General features: G+C 44.5%; 1 protein-coding gene across 3 annotated transcripts in view; it reads right to left on the bottom strand.

Moving 5' to 3' along the window:
• LOC117011643 (uncharacterized) overlaps positions 1–23,083 on the bottom strand; it is a 193,559-nt gene that overhangs the window by 28,297 nt on the left and 142,179 nt on the right. For 2 of the 3 annotated variants that reach the window (XM_033087112.1, XM_033087113.1), the window contains exon 2: positions 17,360–17,425. In XM_033087112.1, coding sequence (XP_032943003.1) covers positions 17,360–17,425 — 66 coding nt within the window. Of the gene's footprint in view, positions 1–17,359; positions 17,426–19,186; positions 19,251–23,083 lie in introns of all 3 variants that reach the window. The other variant, XR_004421041.1, reaches the window with a different exon arrangement.

The raw sequence follows: 23,083 nt of genomic DNA on the forward strand, positions 1-23,083 counted from the left end.
GTATCCGAAATGGATCTCAACAATAATTACTTTCTGCAGTGAAATTATGGAAATTCTCCATTCAATACACTTTGGGAAAGTCTGGCAGGAGAGAAATATGTGTTCCTGAAATCACCACTAAACGAGCACATTTTAAAGTTCTAGCCTAAAAAAAGATTTCTGAAACCATTAAGGAAAGCCAAAGTTTAACATGCCCCTTCCACTTTTTAAAAGAAAAAATAGGAATCGAACCTCAGTGATGAAGGTCAACGATCAGCCCTACTAGAAACGGATTCCTCCCACACTGGACTCTAAAACAGAAGGGAAGATGATGTGTTCCACCCAGCCACCTCAACGTTGCAGGAATTTAACTGAGGGAACATTCGTCAGACACTGGCCGAGCAGCTCACTCCTCCTGGGCCAGACCACAGCTCATCTATGGCAAAGAGCTGGAGTGAAAATGAACTGTATCTCTGTTCTTGGAGGATGCCCACCAGGAGGGACAGTGCTGCTGACTCTCCCAGGGAGGCCTGCTGGATCCATCTAGAGATCCAGATGCTCCCTGAGCAGGCATGGCCCCTGCCTGAAAAGTTCAGTATTTGAGTCCCCACCGCGTCAGCCTTATGCAAGGACAGCAGAGGCCAACTTCCAGTAGGAGCCTAGAAAGGCCAGCTGTCCACACAGCCCACCTCAAATTGCTATCAGCAGCCATTTTCCTTTCCTTTACTCATTTACCAACGTCACTGCCCCTCCCGTGAAATGAGGTACTCTACAGAAAACACAAATTGCAGAATACAGAATTAAACGTCAAGTCTAGAGCAAACATTTTATAGGGGAGGGCAAGTGTGAATGCGTCCACTGTTCCCAATCATAGGTCAGAACTTTCCCACCTTTCAGCAAGGTTCGGTTCATATCTTTTCTTTTGAAAAAAGATGGTTATCAATGTCAATATCCGATTGTGATATTGTACTATAGTTTTGCAAGACGCTACTACGGGGCAAATTGGTTAAAATGTACATGGGATCTCTCTCTATTATTTCTTATGACTGCATTTGGATCTAAAATTATCTTAAAATCTAAAGTGTAATTAAAAAGAAATGGAAGGGCACAAGATCCTAAAGAGATACAATAAAGTATGGATTTGGCTTGAGTTTCAGGGAGGCCAAAGTGAAAAGGGAAATGAGATTATTCGTGTATTATAAGGAATTGGCTCGTGTGACTATGGAGGCTGAGAAATACCAAGATCTGCCATCCATAGTCTTGAGAACTAAGCGAATTGATGGTGTAAGTTCAAATCTGAGTTCCTAAGGCGGGAGAAGACGGATGCCCCAGCTTGAAGACAGTCAGGTGGAGAGCAAATTTTCGCTTGGTTCTTTTCAGGCCTCCAATGCAGTGGATGAGCCCCACCCACACTAGGGAGGGCAATCCGCTTTCCTCAGTCTACCCACTCAAGTGATCACCTCACCCAGAAACACCCTCACAGACACACCCAGAATAATGTTCAGCCAAATTTCCACGCACCCCGTGGCCCAGTCAAGTTGACACATAAAATTTACCATCACAACCTCAAACAAAGTCATTCACCTCTCCGTGCCTCAGTTTCCTCACGTGTAAAATGGGCATGATGATAGTGCCTTCCTCACCCACTTGGGGAGACATTCGAGAGACCTAGAATGTACAAAATTCTTAGAAGAATGGTTGGAATACAGTAAGTGCCTCCGCTCCCAGGGAGGGACAAGTAGGAAAGGAATAAAGAGAAATTAGACAAGGGTTTCCGAGCTAACTTGGCCCCAGTATCCCCTCTCCTTCTTTCTCTTTCTCTGCTTTGCAGAATTTCTGATACCGATATTTGAAAAGGTTCTGATTCCCTAGAGTGACACTCCTTTACATCCCATTTTCAGCGAGAGTCTAATTGTACCACGCAGGCATGCAGGATGTCTGATCAGGACCAAGGCAGCGAGAGGGCCGGGTGGGTCTCAGGGACTTCACTGTCTGCTGCCCTGACATTTGATAGCGTGGGAGCCGAATGGCCGCCTCCCACACTGTAATTGCTGTTGACAAAACACAAGAAGCCCAAAGGCATTCCCCCAGTGCCGCCCCAGCTCCCTCCTGGTGCTGCTGTGCTTACAGAACTGATGGGCAGAAAGTACCTCCGCGGACAGAGTTCGGCAGGAACATCACAAGCTGGGGATTATGCTACACAGTGCGAGAGCAAGGAGGCAGGATGAGGTGGCGGCAGAAATGGTTTATGGGAAAGAAGTCTCCCCTTTACACACAAATATCTAAAAACTATTAATTTGGGGGCAGCAGCAAGGAAGAAATACATGAAAGGAAAATTGATTTCTATTTAAATGGTATGTTTTCATCACCTTTCTTCAGACCCTAAGCATTCATCTTTGAGTACCTGTGCTAATTGATTTCAAATGCAATTCAACGCAATCGCTGTAGAATAATAAATCTCAGGCAAAGAAGCTAAGGGGGAACTTGAGCGGAACGGGAGGGGGATGTAACCTGTGGCCTTTCAAAGGTGTGTCTGTGTCATCCTGGGGTGAGCTGGCAACCAGCCCCTAATGGGAGGTGGGACAGAGCTGGCAGTAGGGGCTGCTCCGTTGTTTGTGTAATGGGTAATTCCTGGAACTTGCAATTGTGCAAAGAAGTTGAATGATCACAAAAAAGTGATGCACCCGCTCCTGAGAATTATTCATGGGAGATAAGCCCAATTTCCGAGCACTGGGTCAGCAGGTGGCCCTACTCAGAAGGAAAGAACGGGTGGTATGACGGATCTGCAGGAGCCAGAGAAGAGCTGGGACAGGAGACCTGCCTCCATCTGGACAAGAGCTGCGTTCTGGTGGGCTTGGACAGTGAGTAGCTGTTAGGTGAGTGCAGGGCGTGGTCCCACCAGAATCAGCATCAAATCTCAGTAACTCCCCACCTTGCATTCTAGAATTCTTCCATGGCAGCTCAGTCCCATGCAGGACTGAACTCTCTCCAAGGGTCTTTCTCCACATGATTGAGATGGGGAGTTCATTTCTGAGAATGGACAGCCCTATCCAGGATGTACCTACATTAATTGAAAGCAACATCTATAAAAGATCAAAATACAGAGCTGTTTCAGTCAGTTTGGGCACAAAGATAATTACTCTAAAATTCCAATGCATAGACAAAGTTTCCTAAGACAGACTAAATCATAAGTGGACCTGATGGTCTCTTTTTGACATGGCTATTACTTTATTCTTTATGATAAGCATTTCAGTAGTTATGTAAGTACATTCAGATTTAGAATAGTTGTTTCTGTTTTATACATGAAATGGGCTGTGTCCTCATGTCCCTTCCCATTACTTTCACATTCATTCATTCATTCATTCATTCATTCATTCATTCACTGTCTCTACCCTCATGTAGCTTACTGTTTAATGGAAGAAGACAGACATTAAACAGCTGAGCATTTCTTCCTGTGTTGTGGGGATACGATAAGAGGGATCTAAAGCAGAAAGCCCTGGCGACTGGCTAAGCTTCATTTCCCCAGTTGACCCATCTCCCACCTGCCAACCCCCCATGGGGCTATTGCTCCTGACATGCGGGCCAGCCATGCTGTAACTCACATGTCATGATATCAGTCAGTATAATGCTGACAAAGGCAAAGGAAGCCCCTCTGGCTCACACTGACAGTTCCTTCTCTCCCACCCACTGCCCACTGTAGCCAGTTGCTGAACGACGTTTACAGCTGGGAAAAGGCACCAGCAGCCAAAACACCTCATGGAGAGCCGCCGATAAATAGTATTTCTATCGGGCCCGTTGATCTCCCCTCTGAGCAATGTAACAGACAGGGAGGTGGGGACGCAGCAGAAAAAGTGCTTCCTCACTGCTGGTTACCTCACTTCTGAGGGGCAGGGGTATATCCCTAAGTCAATCTGTGACTCGCTGCAGCCACACTCCCTGCTAACAGTCCCTGGTGACAAACCCCTGACTCCAAGCACCAAAACAGGAGGAAAAAAAAAAAAGAAGGCGGGAAGTAATTTGAAATAGGAAAGAACAGGTATTAACAAGCTGGACTTAAAATACCCATTAGGTGATTAAGGGGATTAGACTGGTATTATTTCTGCAGCTCTCCTCTGAAAGCTGTGAGGGAGGCAGAGACTCCACAGCCAAAGTTTCCCTCCAGCTCTGGAAGAAACATCCAATGACTCATCTTTCACTTCTCAAGAGCCAACAGGCACTGAGAGAATATTTCTTGGTCTTTCTTCTGGACTGGGCAAAGTACAGATCTCATCACGAAGAAAATCAACCTTTTCTCTGCTGAGGGGGAGTTCTGTCCCCTCATTCTTTTGCTCCGGGTTCTGTACTATGAGGGGTTCTGTACTGTGGGGTCGTAACTCTGTGCCTGTCTTGGGGGTGTTCTCTGTTTAAAATTCTACCATGCTATTGCGCTGGTGGGAAAATCCTCCCTCTTGGCATGGCATCCCATAATATACTAAACCTGAGAGCAAGTTTAAGGAGTTCTTCATGATTACCTGAGGACAGGGAGGAACCTGGACCAAATGTCACTGAGTTCCACAAAGGCAGCTCTTGTCACCCCCCATGGCCTCTCAGAGGAACAGCCCACCAGTGTCCCCTAGTTTGAGCGCAGTCCATGAGAGGCCAGGACCAGACCTCACAGAGAGTGAAGGACAGGATGCTGATCCTGCTTCCTAAGCTCCCCTGCTCTAGGTACTGTGCTCTAGGTACCTCACTCCTCCTCCCCCTTGCTGACCCAGTTTCCCAGAAAACCTTCCTGGAGCCCAACCTTGGATCTCTCACTTACCCTTACCCTTCACCAGGCGTCCAGTCAAGGGGGAATCAGCATTTTAACTGCAATCCATATGCCTTGAGCTGAAGGGAGGGACTCTAACCAAGGCGGACAGGGTGGGGCGTTCCAACATGAGGGGACATTTTTGGTGCTGCTGGAGCCACACCACATGGGGTCCTGACGCATGTTAGACATTGCTGTGGTTGAAATCTGCTGAGTCTCCTACCCCTTTGCCCCAGTGGAGCAAGATGGCATCCAAAGGGTATAAAACTCCAGAATGGTGCCAGCTCACTGTAGGAGGCTCCCTCCTTAGTGTTCAAAACTTGTTGTGGGTTCAGGTGGCCCTCTGAACTCTCTTCAGTAGGTAAATCTTTAGATATTTGCACACAGCTCTCCTGTCCATCCCAGAGCACCCTTTCCTGAGCTCAGGCTCTCAGGACTTCCAGTGGTTTTCGTGGCCTCCAGAGCCTTTTCACTCTGGACCTTCAGGTTTGTTTCAGATTGTCACATATAGGGCCAAGTGTCCCCAACAGGCTAGAGGGAGGCCTTTTGGATCAGAGTCAGGACACTCAAGGCACTTGTCTCTGCAACTCATTCATCTGGGGAGGAGATGGTTCCTAGTTTTCAGGGATGGATAGTGACTCAAGTAGGGTTTTTTTCCCTTTATCTTCAATGTAATCCAATTCAATTACATCAACAGGTATTTACTGGGCATCTCTTAGATGCTAGGCCCTGAGATGACAGAAATAAACAAGCTGAACTGGTCCCTGCCCTCCTAGAACAATTAGTCTAGAGGATGAAACGGAGGGAATGGGGAAAGAGAACATTCTAACGGTCTTAGTACACTGGCCAGGAAAGCAGAGAGAGCCGTAGGGACCCTAGCTCTTGATGGAGGTCAGGAATGGCGATCAGTGAGAAAGAAGCGATGTCCGAGCTAAAACTTAGAGGATGCGCTGGAGTTAGCAGGCACAGAGCATGGGGTAGAAGGGGAGAACACAACCGCAGGAAGAAAGAAGAGCATGTGCAAAGAGTGAGGCAACAGATTGCTCGGCATCGTATGAGGAACTGAAAAATGTTGGACGATGGACGATGGGGAAATGAGGAGAAATGAGGCTGGAGAAATCATGAGTGTGCAAATCACAAAGGGCTTCGCAAGCCTGACTAAGGGTTTGGGCTTCGTCGCTCCTAAGGGCACTGAGAGGCCAGTGGGAAGTTTTAAATAAGGGAGTGATGAATTCAGATATGCGTTTGAGAAAGATCTTCCCAGCTGCAATAGGAGAAGAGGTGAGCAGAGAGTGGAAATGGGGTGGAAATGGCAGCAGGGAGATTCGGTCAAAGCAACTGCAGAACCCAGGCTAGAGATGCCCCAGAGAGTCTGGGGGGGACGGAGACAAGGAGGGGCACGGGAAAGTGACTGAGAAGGACAGTCGATGTTCTGACTGAGAGCTGTGACGCCATTCCCTGGAATAGGGGACCTCAGAAGAAGGAATCTGGAGGGGGGTAGTCTCTGCACTGTCAGCCTATGTGCTGGTGGAGCCGTGTGCCCTGTGCCACAGCAGGCTCTAAGGGAATTACACAGACCCTGAACTCCTCATCAGGGCTCGATAATACATCATGCTCTCCATTGGGTCCTCAGCATCTGGCACAGAATTGGTGGTAAAAAGTGTTTACTACACGCATCCATGAATGAATACATGAATGCATTAATAAATGAATAAAACACGGAGTGTCTGACTTCAAAGTTCTTACAGCCTTCTTGCAAGACAAGATTATCCCACATCAAACAATTAAAGAACAGCGCAAGATAGAACATAATTAAGTTCTAAATCATCTGGTTCAGGCTATAAGCGCTGGAGTTTCAGAGAAGGGAAAGATCAATGTGGGCTGCAGGAGTTAAGGATGGCTTAAACATAATTCCCCGACATTACAGTACCCTGAAAACAACTGCGCCGGTCTTAAACTGAAGAGACATGAAAGCCAACACATAGAGACTTATTTACCCAGCATTGTACAGTGGACCACCATGATATTAGGGGACTGAATTAATAACACTGGCCTTGGGAGGTTAATGCTGTTCAGCTGGATTTGTTCCTGTACAATTAATAAGGGGCTCTGATGCAATTAATTTCTCACTGTATGCTTGTTTTGAAGATTCTTTTTCACTAAAGCGAAATTCACATAACGTAAAATTACCCATTTTAAAGTATACAGTTCAGTGGCATTTAGTACATTCATGCAGTTATATAACTACCCCCTCTATCTAGATCCAAAACATTTTCATCACCCCAAAAGAAAACCCTGTTTACTGTATTCTTGAATGAGCAAAGCAATATGGTGGACTGAAAAGAGCCCTGAAATACAGGCCCTTGAGTTCTCATCTTAGGTCTGTAATCAAGTGGCTCAAATTTGACCCGGGCCAAGTCACCAATGACTTCAGGGCCTCAGTTCCATCCTTTGCAAAAAGGGGGTTTTGATTAAGATGATGACCAGGGTCTCTTCTAGCTTTATAACACTGCAATTACCAGTACAGCTGTCTTTCACCTTTGAAGATGATTAGCATAAAAACAGATTTATTGGTTGACTACAAAAGAAATCACAGTAAATGTGCATGCGTGTGTGTGTGTGTGTGTGTGTGAGTGTGTGTGTGTGTAAGGGGCAAAGGTGGGAGGAGGGGGAAGTAGCTGAGGCTAAAATAGAACCAGAACGAGATCTAGGTGAAGAGAGTGGATTTTGGGCCAGATTATCCAGCTCGCTTAGCTGTTTTTTGATTGATTGTATATTTTGGTGTTTAAACCCCTTGGTGGACTCTGGTTGAATTCAGCAATGGGAAGGGCTTATTCCAGAGCTGCATTATCCACTACCAATGAGCTGTGTTTGTATCCTGAATAATTTCATATCTAATCCCAATGCTAAAAATTTTTTTCTCTTTCTTTCTGCCTCAAAACTTTAATTACCACTTTTCTTTACCAATTTTGCCATGCACACCTTATGGAAAGAACCTGTTCCTAGTTCTCCAAATAATTTCAAATGTGTACAGAGACTTTATAGTCCAAGAAAATGCATAGATTCTCAAAACTAATGGAGCAAGGAAAGGGTGACCATATGCTAGGTGCCCTGGGCTCATGGAGAGTCTTCTAAAATTCAGTTGCTATTTGGATGTAGTCCATTGCCAAAATTTGATCTTTTGTGAAGAATCTGTTCAAGAATCTTGTCTATTATACCACTGGGTTTTCCTGCCACATTTTTTTTTATTGTTTTGTAAGAATATCTCTATATATTCTAGATCTGAGCCCTTTGTTATTTGTAAGTGTTGCAAATATTTCCACAGTAGCTTGTCTTGACACTTTTAAAGCTGTCCTTTGATGAGCAGAAGTTCTAAATTTTCTTGTAGTCCAATTTATTAATCTTTTATTTTATGGCTAGTACTCTTTGTATCCTGTTTAAGAAAACTTTGCCTACCCTAAAATCATGAAGATATTTTTCTGTATTATCTTCTGCTTTAAAAACAAACAAACAAAACAAAACTGTCTTTTTTCCTGGTGTGCGGTGCCATCTTTGTAAAAATCGCTGTGTCTGCATATGTGTGAATTTGTTTCTGAACTTCCTGTTCTGTTGCTTTGGCCTATTTGTCTATCCTTTTGCCAGTTCCACACTGTCTTAATGACTGTAACTTTATAAGACTTGATATCTAGTAATGAAAAGTTCTCTACCTCAGTTTTCTTCTTTAAGTGTTCAGTTTCTACAAGGGATGGTATATATGTATATTCGGTTCACCCTTACTTCCAGGGGTTAGCCCTTTGGGTTCCCACTCTAACACGGGGTGGGGTTTAACCATCGCCCTTCCTTGCTATACCCCCAGATTTTATCTCCCAGCCTTATAAGCTCTCCTCACTTTTTGGTCTCTGTCTTTTGAGATAAGCAGGTACTTCTATGGTCAAACTCGACCCCCCAGTGCCAAGCTCATCTCTCTAGGCTTTCTTGTTTGGTTGGATCTCAGCATCATACTTTTTCAATGCCTTCAAACTGATACCTTTTAGGTCCTGTCCAGGTTCTCTAGTTCTAAGTGAGAGGTTTATTCTGAATTATCCAGTCTGCCATTACTGAAGACAAAATTTCTTTTCCTCTTTAATATTTAAGCATATTTGGAAATGTTCATAATAAAATACATTTTTTTTAATGCAAAGAAGAAAGTGATCTCCTATCCACATGACTTTGGGTCACTATGTAACTCGGAATCATTAGATACTAATGACTGTTTGCTAATGAAGTGCTAACAAAATGTTTTGATGCTGGCAGAAATGCCTGACAGAGGCAGAGGTTGGAGCCACACCTGGAGATGGTGCCACCTGGACCACCACTTCTGACACGTGACCAGCCCAGACAAGTTAGGCAACTGAGTGCCAAGTACTTAGAACTAAGAGGGAAAAGAGGTTAACTGACTGATTGTTTTTCACTTTGCAAAGCATTTCTTTGGGCTATGTCAGAAGCGTCTTATCTAGACATGCATATCACTGAGGTCTTTGCTGTTCTCATAGGTGGGTTTTTGGATACAGAAAAACTACTTCAGGTGTGGGTTTAAAAATAAGATTTTTGATGTATTATTAATGAATGCTAACATTTAATGAGGTCTTATGCTATGGCTGGGACTATCTAAGAGCTTAAATCTATTCTCTTGCTTAACGCTCTATTAATACCCTGCTATTAACATCAGCACTCTTGTTTCATAGAGGAGGGTACTGAGGCACAGTCAGGTTAATTTATCTGCTCAGGATCACACAGCGATTAAATGGCCGTGCTGGCTTTTAAACCCTGGCAGGCTGGCTCCAGCAACCAAACTCTTAACCACTATGTTCTACTGTTTCTCCTTAAAGAGTTGGATTTAAAAACCTGCTTCTCACTTAGTTTTACATTTAGCTTATAAATCACGTTATTCTATGTGTAAGTCTAACAAGTTTTAACAACCACTTTAAGGGAGACTTTGATTCATGGGTGATTCCATTTATAAACCTGGTTAATTAAATTCCTTTAAATATTTTAAACTGCAGTTATAGATTTACTGTGTTCCATTTCCTTTTAAAGTACCTGATTTGACTGATTTAACAAACAAAAACCTCCCAGCTACCTATATTCTTATAAATCTAATAAATTAAACTTATGAGTATGGTGAACCCTAGGTTCTCCGAGATGTTTTAACTCTGTATGTTAATTTCATAAGGTTTCCATTTAAGATCACAAGTCTAATGACTCACTCAGCTCACATTTTTAAACTAAGCTCACAAGGCAGAACTGTTACTACAGAAGACAAATTCTCTTAAAAGTTACAAACTTAAGTGACCAATATGCACAGAATTGCCTAACACAAAAATACCAGTTTGATTTTTTAAACATTTGTATTTTTGATTTTAAAAACTCTTGGATTAATGGAATACTATTCTGCCATAAGAAAAGACGAAACAGTGCCATTTGCGACTACATGGATGGACCTTGAGATTATTTTGCTAAGTGAAATAAGTCAGACAGAAAAAGTCGAGAACCATATGATTTCACTGATACGTGAGGTATAAAACTGAAAGCAATAAAGAACAAGACGAACAAAGAAAAAAAACTCATAGACACAGACAACAGTTTAGTGGTTACCAGAGGGTAAGGGGTAGGGGGGTGTAGCTGAAGGTAAAAGGGATCAAATATATGGTGATGGAAGGAGAACTGGCTCTGGGTGGTGAACACACAATGTGATATATAGATGATGTATTACAGAATTGTGCACCTGAAACCTATGTAACTTTACTAACCATTGTCACCCCAATAAACTTTAATTAAAAAAATAATAATGCTTACGAATAAACACAGAAAAAAAAAAACAACTCCTGGAATAAAACATGCTTGCACTCGAAGGAAACAATTTTGTCATCCTAAACAAATTTGGCGGTTTCCTTCCCAATGCTTTTTTTCTGTCTACTAGCTGAGGTTTCTTAGGAATAACCAGGGCTGGTAACCATCATTTGACCAGATTCTTATCTGCAACCCAATTATCCAGGCAAAAGCCATGTTTACGAAAGGTCACTGCTCATGGTTTCCAAATCTCAAAGAATGGAGTGGTTATGAAGTTCTGGGTCTCCCAGGTCAGGATTTGAGTTCATTTTCAAGTCACACAGTATCTATAACCTCTCCTCAGGTAACTGCATACTTGATTGGGTTCAATAATCTATTTGCCACTCCTTTCCATCCTGATTTATTTTTTTATTCGTCCTCTCTGTTAGGGCTATGCTCGTATGGATATTAATATAACTGATTGAATTCTGTCTTCCATGGCTGTGTGTGACTCAAAGTACAACTTTTACCAGCAATATTCACGCACATATACACAATCCTCACTCACACACCCCACGATATTTTTAGGTCCACCTAGAGTCCTATTCAAACTATTGGACGATTTTTATTATGTAAAAGGATCATAAATCTAAGCATGTGCTTAGGTGAGTTATCAGAGGGATAAATAAGGACATTTACAAGTACATAATTTAAACATGAAGGTGCTTACTAACGAAACCTGGTTTGGCTGAAGATTTGAAATGAAATTTCAGACTAGCTTGGGAACTGCAAATCAGTTGACGGCATAATCCCCAGCCCCGGCCCCACTCCATCAGGAAACTGTCTCCTTTTTACTTGAAGACTTTTAAAGACAATCTGAGGGAATCAGAAGTTCATCTTCTTTCCTCCAGAACTAACCCCTAAGCCCCTTGTACTTGCATTATCATAAAGCCTTGGTAATTGCTTGAACATGTTAATTTATCCTGCAACCTGCTGGTTTTATCAGCCTGTATTTAAAGGATTGAAGGGGTGACAGGGAACAGCTGGAGCTGGGTTTGGTCTGTGAGTGAGGTGAGTCTGAGCCCGAGATGGATGTGTCAGGGCTCCAGTTTGCCTGGAGAGGCTGCATCGCTGTGCTGGATCTCGTCTTTCCCTTTCTCTGCTTCCTCCTCCTGGAGCTCACCTCACCGCTGGCTCTCTCATGCACTCTCCCTTCCTCCCTCCCTCTTTCCTCCTCCCTCAATCCGGAGATTGTAACCTTGGTAGATCGACAACCCCCCTCCCCAAATCTTATTACTGTTGCTACAGTCAGGCCCAGGAGCCGTGAATGCGTGTATTGATAATCGCAGCTGGGACTGCATAAGCAAAATAAAGCCGGCAGAATAAGAGCGAGTGGACAGTCAGAGACCATGGAAAACCCATCGATTGTTGCTGTGGCTTCTTTCCATATAGCAGAATGAGCGCGAAAGAGCTGAACTCTGGGTAATTTCTAGCAAACAATGTGCTGTAGAGCGTTATTTGTAGGTCCTGAAAATCGAAGTGGAACCCCCAGCTCCCCGTAGAACATGCTTCGTTAGTGTGGAACAAAGAGCTGGAGGCAGCATTTCCCATTCTGCAGCCCAGTGGGGGTAGGGGAAAGGGAGGCCGCAAGCACAATGGAAGCTCGGAGAGGCGATGCTGACCAGTCCCTGCAGCAGAGAGGGCTCTCCGCACAGGAGGGTCTGCCATGTGGGAGGTCAAAAGGCCAGCCCGGCCCTAACTAGCTGTGGGAGCTTCTGCAGCTGTTCCGCCCAGACTCCTCAGTTTCCCTTCTGCGTCCATCGCAGGCTTCCTGTGAGGACCAAGTGTGACACAGTGATGTAAACTCATCTATTTTTTATGCATTTATATGATTCTAGAGCTATGCCTACCTAGCATCACGATGGGCAGAAGTACGCATCTGGGGCCAGCATGATCAGGCCCCAGAGGAAACAGATGGTGTACTCAGTTAGGGTCACAGGAGAGTGGGGTGCAGGGACTCTTACAAAGTATGGTCAGGGTTACAAGAAGCCAGCAAAGGACGGCAAACACTTGGGGTTAGCACAGCAGAGAGAGGTTCCATCCTTAGGTCTGAAAGGAGACCAGGTCCCAGAACTTGAAGAGAGCTGCAGCTGTAGCTAAAGAAGAGGGCTGCCCCACAAAAGCTGTTGCCTTTGTTAGGAGAACTCAGCCACTCCAAAGGGTGGCCCATGCAAGGAGGAAGGGTCTGGGGGAGTAAACACCCTGGCTTCACTCTCATCCAAGCCTCTGACCTCCTGCCAGAGACCTGCATTGGCCCAACCCTGCTGGAAGCCAGAGGATGAGGAAGCCCATGAATGCAGACTCCCAGGTCCACCTCCCCGGAGCAGAGGCAGGAGAGGAAGGGAGGAGAGTGGTTCTGCAAAGGTCGAGTGCAGCATTATTTTTTGGTACTTATCTACTCATCTATCTTTCATCCACATTAGACTCCTTGGGAGCAGCAACTAGCCTGACTACAGTGGATTCAACAAATAAGAAGTAGATGGAAGGTTCGGGGCTGTTCGGGTGGGTTCAACAGCAACAATGGCAGAGCAAGATCTCCACCATTCTCTTGGCCTTTCTTATATGCTTGTCACCTTGTGGTAGCATGATCCAAGCCTCCCCTCATTCTAACCTCAATGCCTCGTATGGTCCCTAGAACACAGGATACTCAGTAAATTAGGATTGAATGAAGGAGCAACGGCCTGACCTCCAACAGGAGACAGTCAAGAGGGGAGTGCTTCCCAACATGCATTGTTTTAAAGAAAGCAAACAAGCAATGCTTAGCCTATACGCACAAAACAGCATGGTGAAGCTCCAGGCCCTGAGACATTTTGCTGAGTAAGCTATTTGGTGGCAGGAAGCCTTCTGGTACCCTCGGATCCCAATCAGACCCCTAAACCCACCTTGAAACCTTATTCCAAACACCACCAGCCAGCGCCCTCCCTCAGCCCCCAGGGAAGTTGGCCTCAGCAGGAAGGCGGAACCACCGGTGGTGCAGCTTTCCCAGTGCATCTGGGGCTCTGCATGCTAAACTGGGTCAGAAACTCCAGAAAATGGAAAATTACCCAGAAGCGATTCTCCTGACAGACTCCTAGGCGCTGCCTCCCCTCCCGCGGGTGGGCACAAGTGGGCACAGGTGGGCACAGGTGGGAAAGGGAGGGAGAGGTTCCTTACAAACACCTCCTCACCTCCTCTCCTCCAGGCAAACCGGGAGCACATGAATAAACACGTGCCTTGAACTGGTTTTTGCCTGAGGCCCCGTGTTCTAACACCAGGATTTCCAGGAACGTCAAACCCTGCTTGTCTGGCTTCTCTGGAAAGAAGGGAGCCCAGAGAAGTCGGCAGAGGTGTCCTGGCCTTCGGTTACTTGGCAATAATCAAGGTCAGTCCCAAACAGAGGGTGTCAAGCGGGCCTCATTATATTTATGGCAGTACAAGTGCGGGAAGCAATCAGTCCTGTGGTTCCTTAGTGATCAGCCCCCCCCGGCAGACAGGGAAGAGTGTCCAGAAAATTAAACAACTGACCGAAGAAAGGGGAGCAGAGTAGGACCACTGCATCTCCCCTCAGAGCCTTGGGGTTACTTCTAAGATCGCTCCCATTTTTGCTTGGTTTGAGCTTAAATGTTTTCTTTAATATATTAGTTTATGAGGGTTTCATTGATTATCATAAGATAAATGATGTCACTTTGAAAAACATTTTTCTCTCTTTCATCATTTTAAATAAAAGGGATGATACATCAAATGGCAAAAACTCTCCTTAGGTTTGGGTTCTTTCTGTGCCCATATGTTTTGCAAAATAGATTTTTCAACTCGCTGGAAAGAGACCAGAATGGGAAAGAAAAATGTAAGGGTTCCCTCTGCTCTTCATGCCAATTTCCTAGAAGGTGAAAATCCATCTTGCCTGGCCTGATGTGGGCTAATTGCCAAATTGGGTTGCTGTCTCCTTGCTTTCCTACTTATTTAGCTTCCTGGATGGTCTCCAGACCTGGCTCCAAAAGGGCCACAAAGGGGTTGAAATGGATTTTTGTCCTGGGCCAATCCAGAAAGGTGGGGAGCCCAGGGCTATGCCAGTCGTACCCATAGCAACCATTTAGCTCCCAGCAATAAATCGGGCTCTCTGCCATCAGGCCACTGGACAGGGGTGTCCCCATTGGTGGTCCACATGGCCAAACGTCTGCTCGGATGCTGCACACCCTTTACCAGTCTCGCACTGAGGTTCATGGCCAAACCTCAGGCCTATTGGGGTGCGAGACGGGGTTGAAGGCCACCTTTTCCTAAGTGCCTTGAAGTAACATTTCTTATTTGAGTCATTTCTTTAATGTCTGTCAGTTATTTTGAAAACAAATGTTGGGGAAATGGCTTTTTTCCGATTGTGTAAAATGCCCTGAAAGGCAGAGATTTCAGCTTATATCAGCTTTGTGTATCCAATACTCAGGACCAGGTATGGCTCCATGAGGCAGCTGTGAAGCAGAGGTCAGTGCCCTGACCTTGGGCTCAGGAAACTTGGAGGTGAGCTTATCTCTGCCCCAGACCACCACTAACTTAATGTGTAAACTGGGCAAGTTACTCAGGTTCCTTACTCGGCAAGCTGTGTGAGGACCAAATGACACCATTGTTTTTCAGCCACAAAAGATTTTAGAAAACAGGACCTGGGGTTGAGTGAGCAGTAGCCTGCCCTGCTGGTCTTGGAGGTACAGGACAAAACCCCAGATAGGGGCACCCAGGTTCTTCCAAGCGGGGGTGTCATATCCACAGTGAAGGTGTGAACACTCGGGAAAGTCTTAAATTGAAATTCTGGAAATGTCACCTTCATGGTGTCACTTCCTTGCTCCAAGCCACCCATGGTTTGGAATATAGTCCAAACTCTCAGGTTCAATAGTCAAGGCCCACCTGCCCAGGCTGCTCGCCTATTGCATGAGCCTGTCTTTCCATTCCGACTAGTCTACACACAGGGCCAGAAGACAGCTTCCATTTCCCTCCTCCACTCCCAAGAAGGATACCTCCTCCTGGAGGTCCAGAGTCCATCTCACACCCCCCTTTGTGGAGGGCATCTGCTCTCACCAGCCCCTGCCCCCGGCCGTCTGCTTCTCCTGGGGCACAGTACTTCTCATCACCCCTCACTGGGCTAAAACTACGCCCTGACCCCAAGCTGGGATGTTTTGAGCTGCTATTCAACTCATGGATTAAGATTTACCTTTTTCTGAGTTTTTACCTTGTTTATGCAAGTGGGTTGGGAACTCCTGGGGCGCGGGGGAGAAAGTGGGTGTTCAATCAATGTGCACTGAGTGATCACTATGAAAGTCACGCCACCTCTAGAAATTTGCCCAGAGCCGAAAAGAAAAGAAAAGGAAAGGAAAGGAAAGGAAAGGAAAGGAAAGGAAAGGAAAGGAAAGGAAAGGAAAGGAAAGGAAAGGAAAGAAAAGAAAAAACCCACAAAGAGCAGAAAGCAGTCTTACTCAGGGACCTAGTGGAGAGCGCTCAGGTGCTACGACTCCAGGACTGGCCTGAAAAAGAACCCCGTACCTCAATTTACCCCACTTCCCCAATGCCTGAAATGCCTCTAAGTAATGCCTGACTAGGAACGCCATCTGCTTACAGAACCAAAAAGGTAAAACTCACCTACTCATCTTAGTTCTCTCTCTCCCCTTTTCATCTACTCCAATATAGCTGTTCACTCACAGCTTGACGCAGCTTACTAACAATTGCTGACATTTATCAAGCGCCTACTGTATGCTCAGAACGGTGCTCACCACGGTGCTCACCACTTCCCAGCTGCTATTTCACCTACTCCTGATGCCAACCCTTTGAAACAGGGTCTATTTCCCACTTCAAAGTTACTGAAAATAGCAGTGAGGCCCTTTCTCAGAGTCACATAAGTAGTGGATGCATGACTCGGCACCCCTCTCACTTCGATCTTATTCCAAAAGCCCCTGTTTTAAAACTATTGTCAATTGCCAAGTAGAGTCTTCATCTCAGTGGGGCATGAGGGAAACACAGACTACGTGGACCGGCATTGGCTTCATCTGTGTAGAGTTCGGGAGCCCGGATGCAATGCGGCACATCCTAGAGAAGACAGGGAAATCAAAGCCACTCCCACTAAAGCTCAGGAACAGGGCAATCGATTCATCTAGGAGCTGTCCCTATCCATGTCACACCATCAGGGCTGAGTGACACGCTCACGTGGTATTGTAGAAGACTCACGACTGACCAACAGAACATACATGGAACTCCTCCATCCAAGTGTTTACTGTCTACTCTATTCCAGGCACTGTTCTAGGATCATCAGGTAAACAACACATCCTTGGCTTTGAGGAGCTCACTAGTGAGAAAACAGATATGGAGACACGTAATCACAGAGCCAAACTGAGGAGGGAAAAACAACTCTGCAGGAGCCTGCAGGAGGGAGAGACTAAGTCGGCCCAGGGAAGTCAGGGGAGGTTCTTGTGCAGGCCCTGGGGTCCTGTTCTCTCTCCTCACAGATTTTCATGCATGTTCACATTTGACACCCACAACTCTTCCCACGTCCCCACCTTCTTCCATGACACTGACAGATTTCACCCCGCTCTCTGGAGGAGACGGGAAGTTTGACTGACAGCTGCTCAGCTTAGAAGCTCTGGGAGCTGCTGCAGAGACATGAGAACAGCTCTGAGTCTTCTGGAGGGCGCATAAGGTGTGGGAGAGAGAAAATGAAAGGTAGGAGGAGACACTGGGGAGGGGAGAAAGCGCATGGAGTGCAGCTCTTACCTGGAAGCACCTACAACCTCTCTCTGTATCTCTCTCAATCTTTGGAATGGTACTCCCTGGCCACTGCTGGAAACAAACAAAAAAAACGAATGTATTAAAAAACATATATATTATATATATGTATATACAAATATATTTACATACCTATACACACATATACATATGTATATATACATATATACATCGATATACACATATATATGTGCATACACATATCAGACACTCCTACTTCCCCACTGAGCTCAAAGGTACTGAGCTTAGTCCCTCCTGTCCTTCTCTCTGTGCACACCCCAAAATGGTCAAAGCCCCACTTAGAGGTGGTTTGGGATCTTACCTGGTTTTAAGCCAGCTGGCACCCATCAACAGACTCGCCTATTCCCTTGTCTAGGAAGACATTATGGGGGAAGTTAATTCAGCACAGTCAAGCTCATGGTGATGGAGGACAGAATGAATCGATCCAAACATTCATATATATTTGATGAACGAGAACTTTGAATAAACAAATAAATGAACCTCCTATGTACCAGGGCCTGTGCCAGGAATGTTTAAGGGTATTATTTATTTGAATCCTCACACTAACTTCAGGAGGTAAGGATTCTCATCTTCATTTCGATGGCAAAGATTCTGAGGGTCAGAGAGAGGAAAAGTTTCTTTCCTGAGATAACATAAAAATGCTAGCACGTGGCCAGACTGGAATTTAGTGGATTCTGCATTGTTCCGCTGTTGAAACCACATGCGATGCCAGATGGTGGGCACATGGGAGAAGTGTAAAAACTTCTATAAGGCTATAGGAGCTATAGCCTTATAGTGGAACAGCTTGGGGACTGGGGGAGAGGGCTAATATGGCCTTCAGATCCAAGGAGAGTGGAGGGCAGGTACACCCACCCCCAACAGAGCAGACAATGAGGCATGTTACAGGGATTCAGGGCGGGGGGGGTCACGGGATGGGCGCTCAGGTCCTGCCCAGGGTCTAGACAAACAGTGTGTGCAAGCACAGAGCTCTAAGCTCAAAAGAACATGGTGGTTTTTTAACAAGGTCCAGGTTGGTGGTGCAGTTCTAGGCAGACAGATCAATGGAGGAGTACAAGAAAAAGCCCAGAAACAGGCTCATGGGTAAAAATAATTTACTCTATGATAAAGGCAGCATTTCAAGTTAGTAGGCACAGGGTAACTTTAGTAAATAACCAACTAGCTAGTTGGGGACAACCAACTAGCCATTTGCTAAAAAGGAAAGCTACATTCTGGCTTTGTACAGTACATAAAAATAAATTCCAAAAGAATTACAGATTTACATTAAAACAATTCTAAAAGAACTAGAACAAAATATAGGTGAATACCTTATCTTAGAGGGGAAACTTTTCTAATTATATTTGTGAAGGAAGGTTTACAAATAAAAGAACAGATGGGTTCAACTCCATAAAAATTTTAAACTCCAATATATCACATCAAATACCATTAAAATCTGTATGATACACAACAAATTGGGGAAAATATTTGAAATATATATGAGAGACAGATGTTAATATTCTTAATATAGAGGATGCAGTTGCAATCAATAAGAAAAGAAGCTTCAATTGTTTTTAAAAATTGGCAAAAAATATGGATGGCCTAATTCCCAAATAAGAAACGTAAATTGCCTATAGGTCTAAGAAAAAAAAGTTGAAATTTATCAAACATTTTAAAAGCAAATTAACATTTTAAATCAGAAAAGTGAGTGTTTTGTTTTGTTTTTCCATTTTATTTTTTGTAAAATAAATAAATAACTAAAAGGAAGTGTATTTACATGGTCCCTAAATCTAAAAACAAAGAATATGGTCTTCCTCCTACCTCTGTTCCCCATCTGCCTAGGGCTCACCCCAAACAGACCACTGCCGTGGATATATTGTGTAATCTGCCAGAGAGAGAGAGAACATACAAATATCAATATGCTTTATTATCTTCCTCTCTTCTAGCATTTCATATATACAGTTTCACACCTAGGTTTTTTCTGTTAACAATACATATCAAACAACTTTTCATATGGGTATATTAAGAACTTCTCTATTTATTATCACAAAGTTTTTCATTGCATAGATGTACAATAATTTATTCAGATGGTTTCCAGTCTTTTACAATTACAAACAATACTGCAATGAAGAAACCTGATGTACGTCATTTCTCAGATACGCCAAGGTATCTGTAGAATGAATTCCAAGAAGTGAAATTACTGGGACCAAGGCTATATGCATTTTTTATTCTGAAAGATGTTGCCAAATTACCTCCGACAAGATTTCATCAATCTACACACCCACCCAAAACATATGAGCGTGACTATTTCTCCACAGCTTTGCCATCAGAGTGTGTTATCGAGCTTCTGGAACTTACCAAATGGATGAGTAAAAAGCAAAGTCTCAGGATCATTTCAATTTGCATTTCTCCTGTTATAAGTAAGTCTGGGCATCTTTCCATATATTAAACAATGATTTTTTATTTCCTTTTCTATGAAATGTATGTTTATTTTATTCAAATGATTTCCAATTTTTTCTTTATATGATAATATGTAGGGAGTATAAGAGAACAAGTTCCCAGATACACACTATAAATAGGGGTAAAATTGATAAAAAACTTTCTGCCTCTCTCTGGATACTCTTGGGTGCTCACTTATATTTCTCTCTGCACCTTTCTTCTGCTTTTTTCTTTTCTGCTGCTTGTCAATGTTAATCACCGATCATTGCCTCGAAATGGCTGCCCCAATATGGCAGCCTCAATTGCGACGAGCATCTGCATTGACTAACAGTGTTACATCCGAGCCAGTGCTGGCAAATAAATGAGCCAGCCTCTCTGAATCCCCATTCCAAATTCCTGGGAGAGGGAATATCATTGTCTCAGGAGGACTCTGGGGTCAACTTTTGGTCTAGAAAATTACAGTATTTTGGAGCGGGGGATGCCACACTTCAACAGTGAAGTTTGAAGAGACACTTCTTATCTAGTACCTCTGAAAATGGAGCAGTGCCCTAGCAGTTAGAGCTTTGGAACATCAGAAGTATGCATCCGTTTATCACTTCCTAAGCACCTGCCAGGATCCCAGAGCTAGAATAAGGGTCTCGACCCCACAAGTTTAAGGAAGCAAGATTGGTCCAATGGGCTATAGTTGTTATTTATCACATTACAATGATTGTTTCTTCCATTGGTTGGCATTTCAAAAACAAAGCTTATCAAACTAAGCCACAATTCCAGTGATTTAGTGGTTGAACCAGCAGCCACTTCTTGAGAAGAGGAACAAAAACATGTCAGCTACAGTACACATATTTGTAGAGAAAACATATCTTTCTGATGTCCTGAGAGCATTCTGCTCCTGCAAAACCTCCATGCCACTTTTGTGAATGCTTGGGGAGGCTTCTATAATTTCTTTGCTGGAGGAGAAAAAGCCTCTGATGAGTTGAATGTTTTCCACCAATTTCTCCTAAATACAGGACAAATCGAGAGTCATTTCAGAGTTAGAAGACTTAGTGAGTAATTTGACGTGGTAGCTGAAGTAAAAAAAGAGAAATCTACTCTGCATTTTCTAGCTTGGGAACTTGAGTGGCTCATGCTAACACAGAGCGATCCAGAATGCAGAAAAGAACAGAGGCAGAAATCGATTGTACAGACGGGGGCAGAAATCAGTACAACGGGTTCAGTTTGGGTCATGTCGGTCACGAGCTCATATACATCTGTAGGTGCTATAGGTCTGAAGATCTGCAGTGAGTCTCGCACTGAAATTTCAGCCATGGAGTACTCTAGAGTGGGTTTCCCCTCCAAAAAAAATCCCAAGACAGAGACTTGGGTGCAGGTAGTTTAGTTGGGAGGTGATGCCAGGGAGCAGAGAAAAGAGAGGGAACAGTGAGGCAGGGAATAAAGAAAAACCAACAAAACATGGGTTTACTGATTTGCTTATCTCCGTGGGCAACTGGAGTTCAATCCACGGGAGACTCTCTGAGGAACCATGCGGAACTACATGGTAGTAACCACTTCAAAACTATTCCTCTAAAGATGAGAAGCTGGACCTTTTATCCACGTACCACATCCTCCATTGGTTGAGGGTTGCACCCAAGAAGTGTTAGCTCCTCTATGCTGTCTACACTCAAGCTGGGTCTTCCACAGCTTCAGAAAAAGGCCCAAGGCAGGAAAGTGGAGAGACACCCAGAACATTCTTATACAGGCATGGAGCTGCTGAGCACAGCTGCACTAAAATCCAGCGGGCTGAGGAGATGAGAAGCATTGCACATAAAGAATATGCTACAGGAATCGAGTGGATTTGAGTCATATTTGATATCACACAGGGATAAGACTGGTGACTCTAGAGAGAAGAGAGAAGCAGCACACAGACAGAACTTCGGGACCCCGAGGAAAGGGCAAACAGTGAACAGAGCAGAAGGGGAATCAGGATAGTGTCACATCCGCCAAAGGAGACACGGTTATCAAGAAGTTGAGAACATCAACAGCACCAAATGCTGCAGAGTTAAAATGGACGGAGGTCATCGCTGACCTCGATGGTAAGAGTGGAGACAAAAGCTTTATTGCCTTTGGAGGCAGTAGATATAATTTGAGGAAAAGGAGGTAGAGCAGCGTAAGCTACACTTTCAAGAAGTTGGTTTTAAAGGGAAGGGAAATATGCTGGTAGCTGGAAATAAAATACGGGATGGGAATAGTGACATGCTGGCAAACTTTAACAACCAACGTTCAGGACCCAAACAATAAAGACCTGACTTGTCCAAGTAGCATTTGCTGATGTCCATTTAGTGTAAACACTCCCACTGTGGCTGATTTCAAGCTACTAACATGATGTCAACTGTCCTGCAGAATCCCTGGAATTTTAACAATCAGCACTTGTGAGCTGGTAGGAGTTAACTCCGGCCCACCAGTGGATGGGGAATTCAGAGGGTTGCTGATCATCATCTCATGGTCGTTAGTAGGAGAAACTTGTCATCGAGGGGACTGAGCCCATGGAGAGGGAGAGATGGAAGATACAGGGGCAAGAGGATGGTGAAAATTCTTGGAGCCAAGTCCTGAAGGAAGCTGAAGGGGTGGGATATAAAAAGCACACTGGCTGATTGCCTCGGAATGGAGTAGAGATTAACCTAAAGGCCATGAAGGGCTTGGGGGTAGAACAGAGAGGCACTGAGGGAGTCAAGTGTATGCCTTGGGGGTGGGGGTTCATTTTTAATAGAAAACATCATCTGCTGAAGGGCCGGGCAGGAGATGAGAGTTAGGAGCATTTAGTACCTCAGGCTACAGTGGAAAGAGACACAACGGGGAAAGTCGCATCAGTGCCACAGCCTACCCCCTGGGAGAGCTGGGGCAAGTTACTTAACCTCTCAAACCTTCATTTCCTCATCAATAAAAGTTGGATAAAACGGCTACTTCGAAGGATTCTCATAAGGGTTACAGAGGTAAGTATGTGAGTAGCTGGAAATAATAGCAGCTAGAGTTTGTTGAGCACTTAACCTTGGGCCAGGCACAGACCTCATGATAATCTCATTAAATCCTCAGAGTAACCCCATGAGGTAAATTCTGTTATAGCCCAATTTAACAGGTGAAGAGGTCAAGGAACTTTTTCAAGTGCAGAGTGCTAGTACTTTACAGTAGAGTCAGAATTTGAACTTGAGCAGTTTGACACCTCTAATAACAATTGCACTGTCTCCCATGATATCTGGCACACGGAAGCCAGACGACAATTTTATCGCTTCCACGAGGAGGAAGAGC

The sequence above is a fragment of the Rhinolophus ferrumequinum genome, chromosome 19 (genome assembly GCF_004115265.2).
Source record: "Rhinolophus ferrumequinum isolate MPI-CBG mRhiFer1 chromosome 19, mRhiFer1_v1.p, whole genome shotgun sequence".
Lineage (NCBI taxonomy): Eukaryota > Metazoa > Chordata > Mammalia > Chiroptera > Rhinolophidae > Rhinolophus > Rhinolophus ferrumequinum.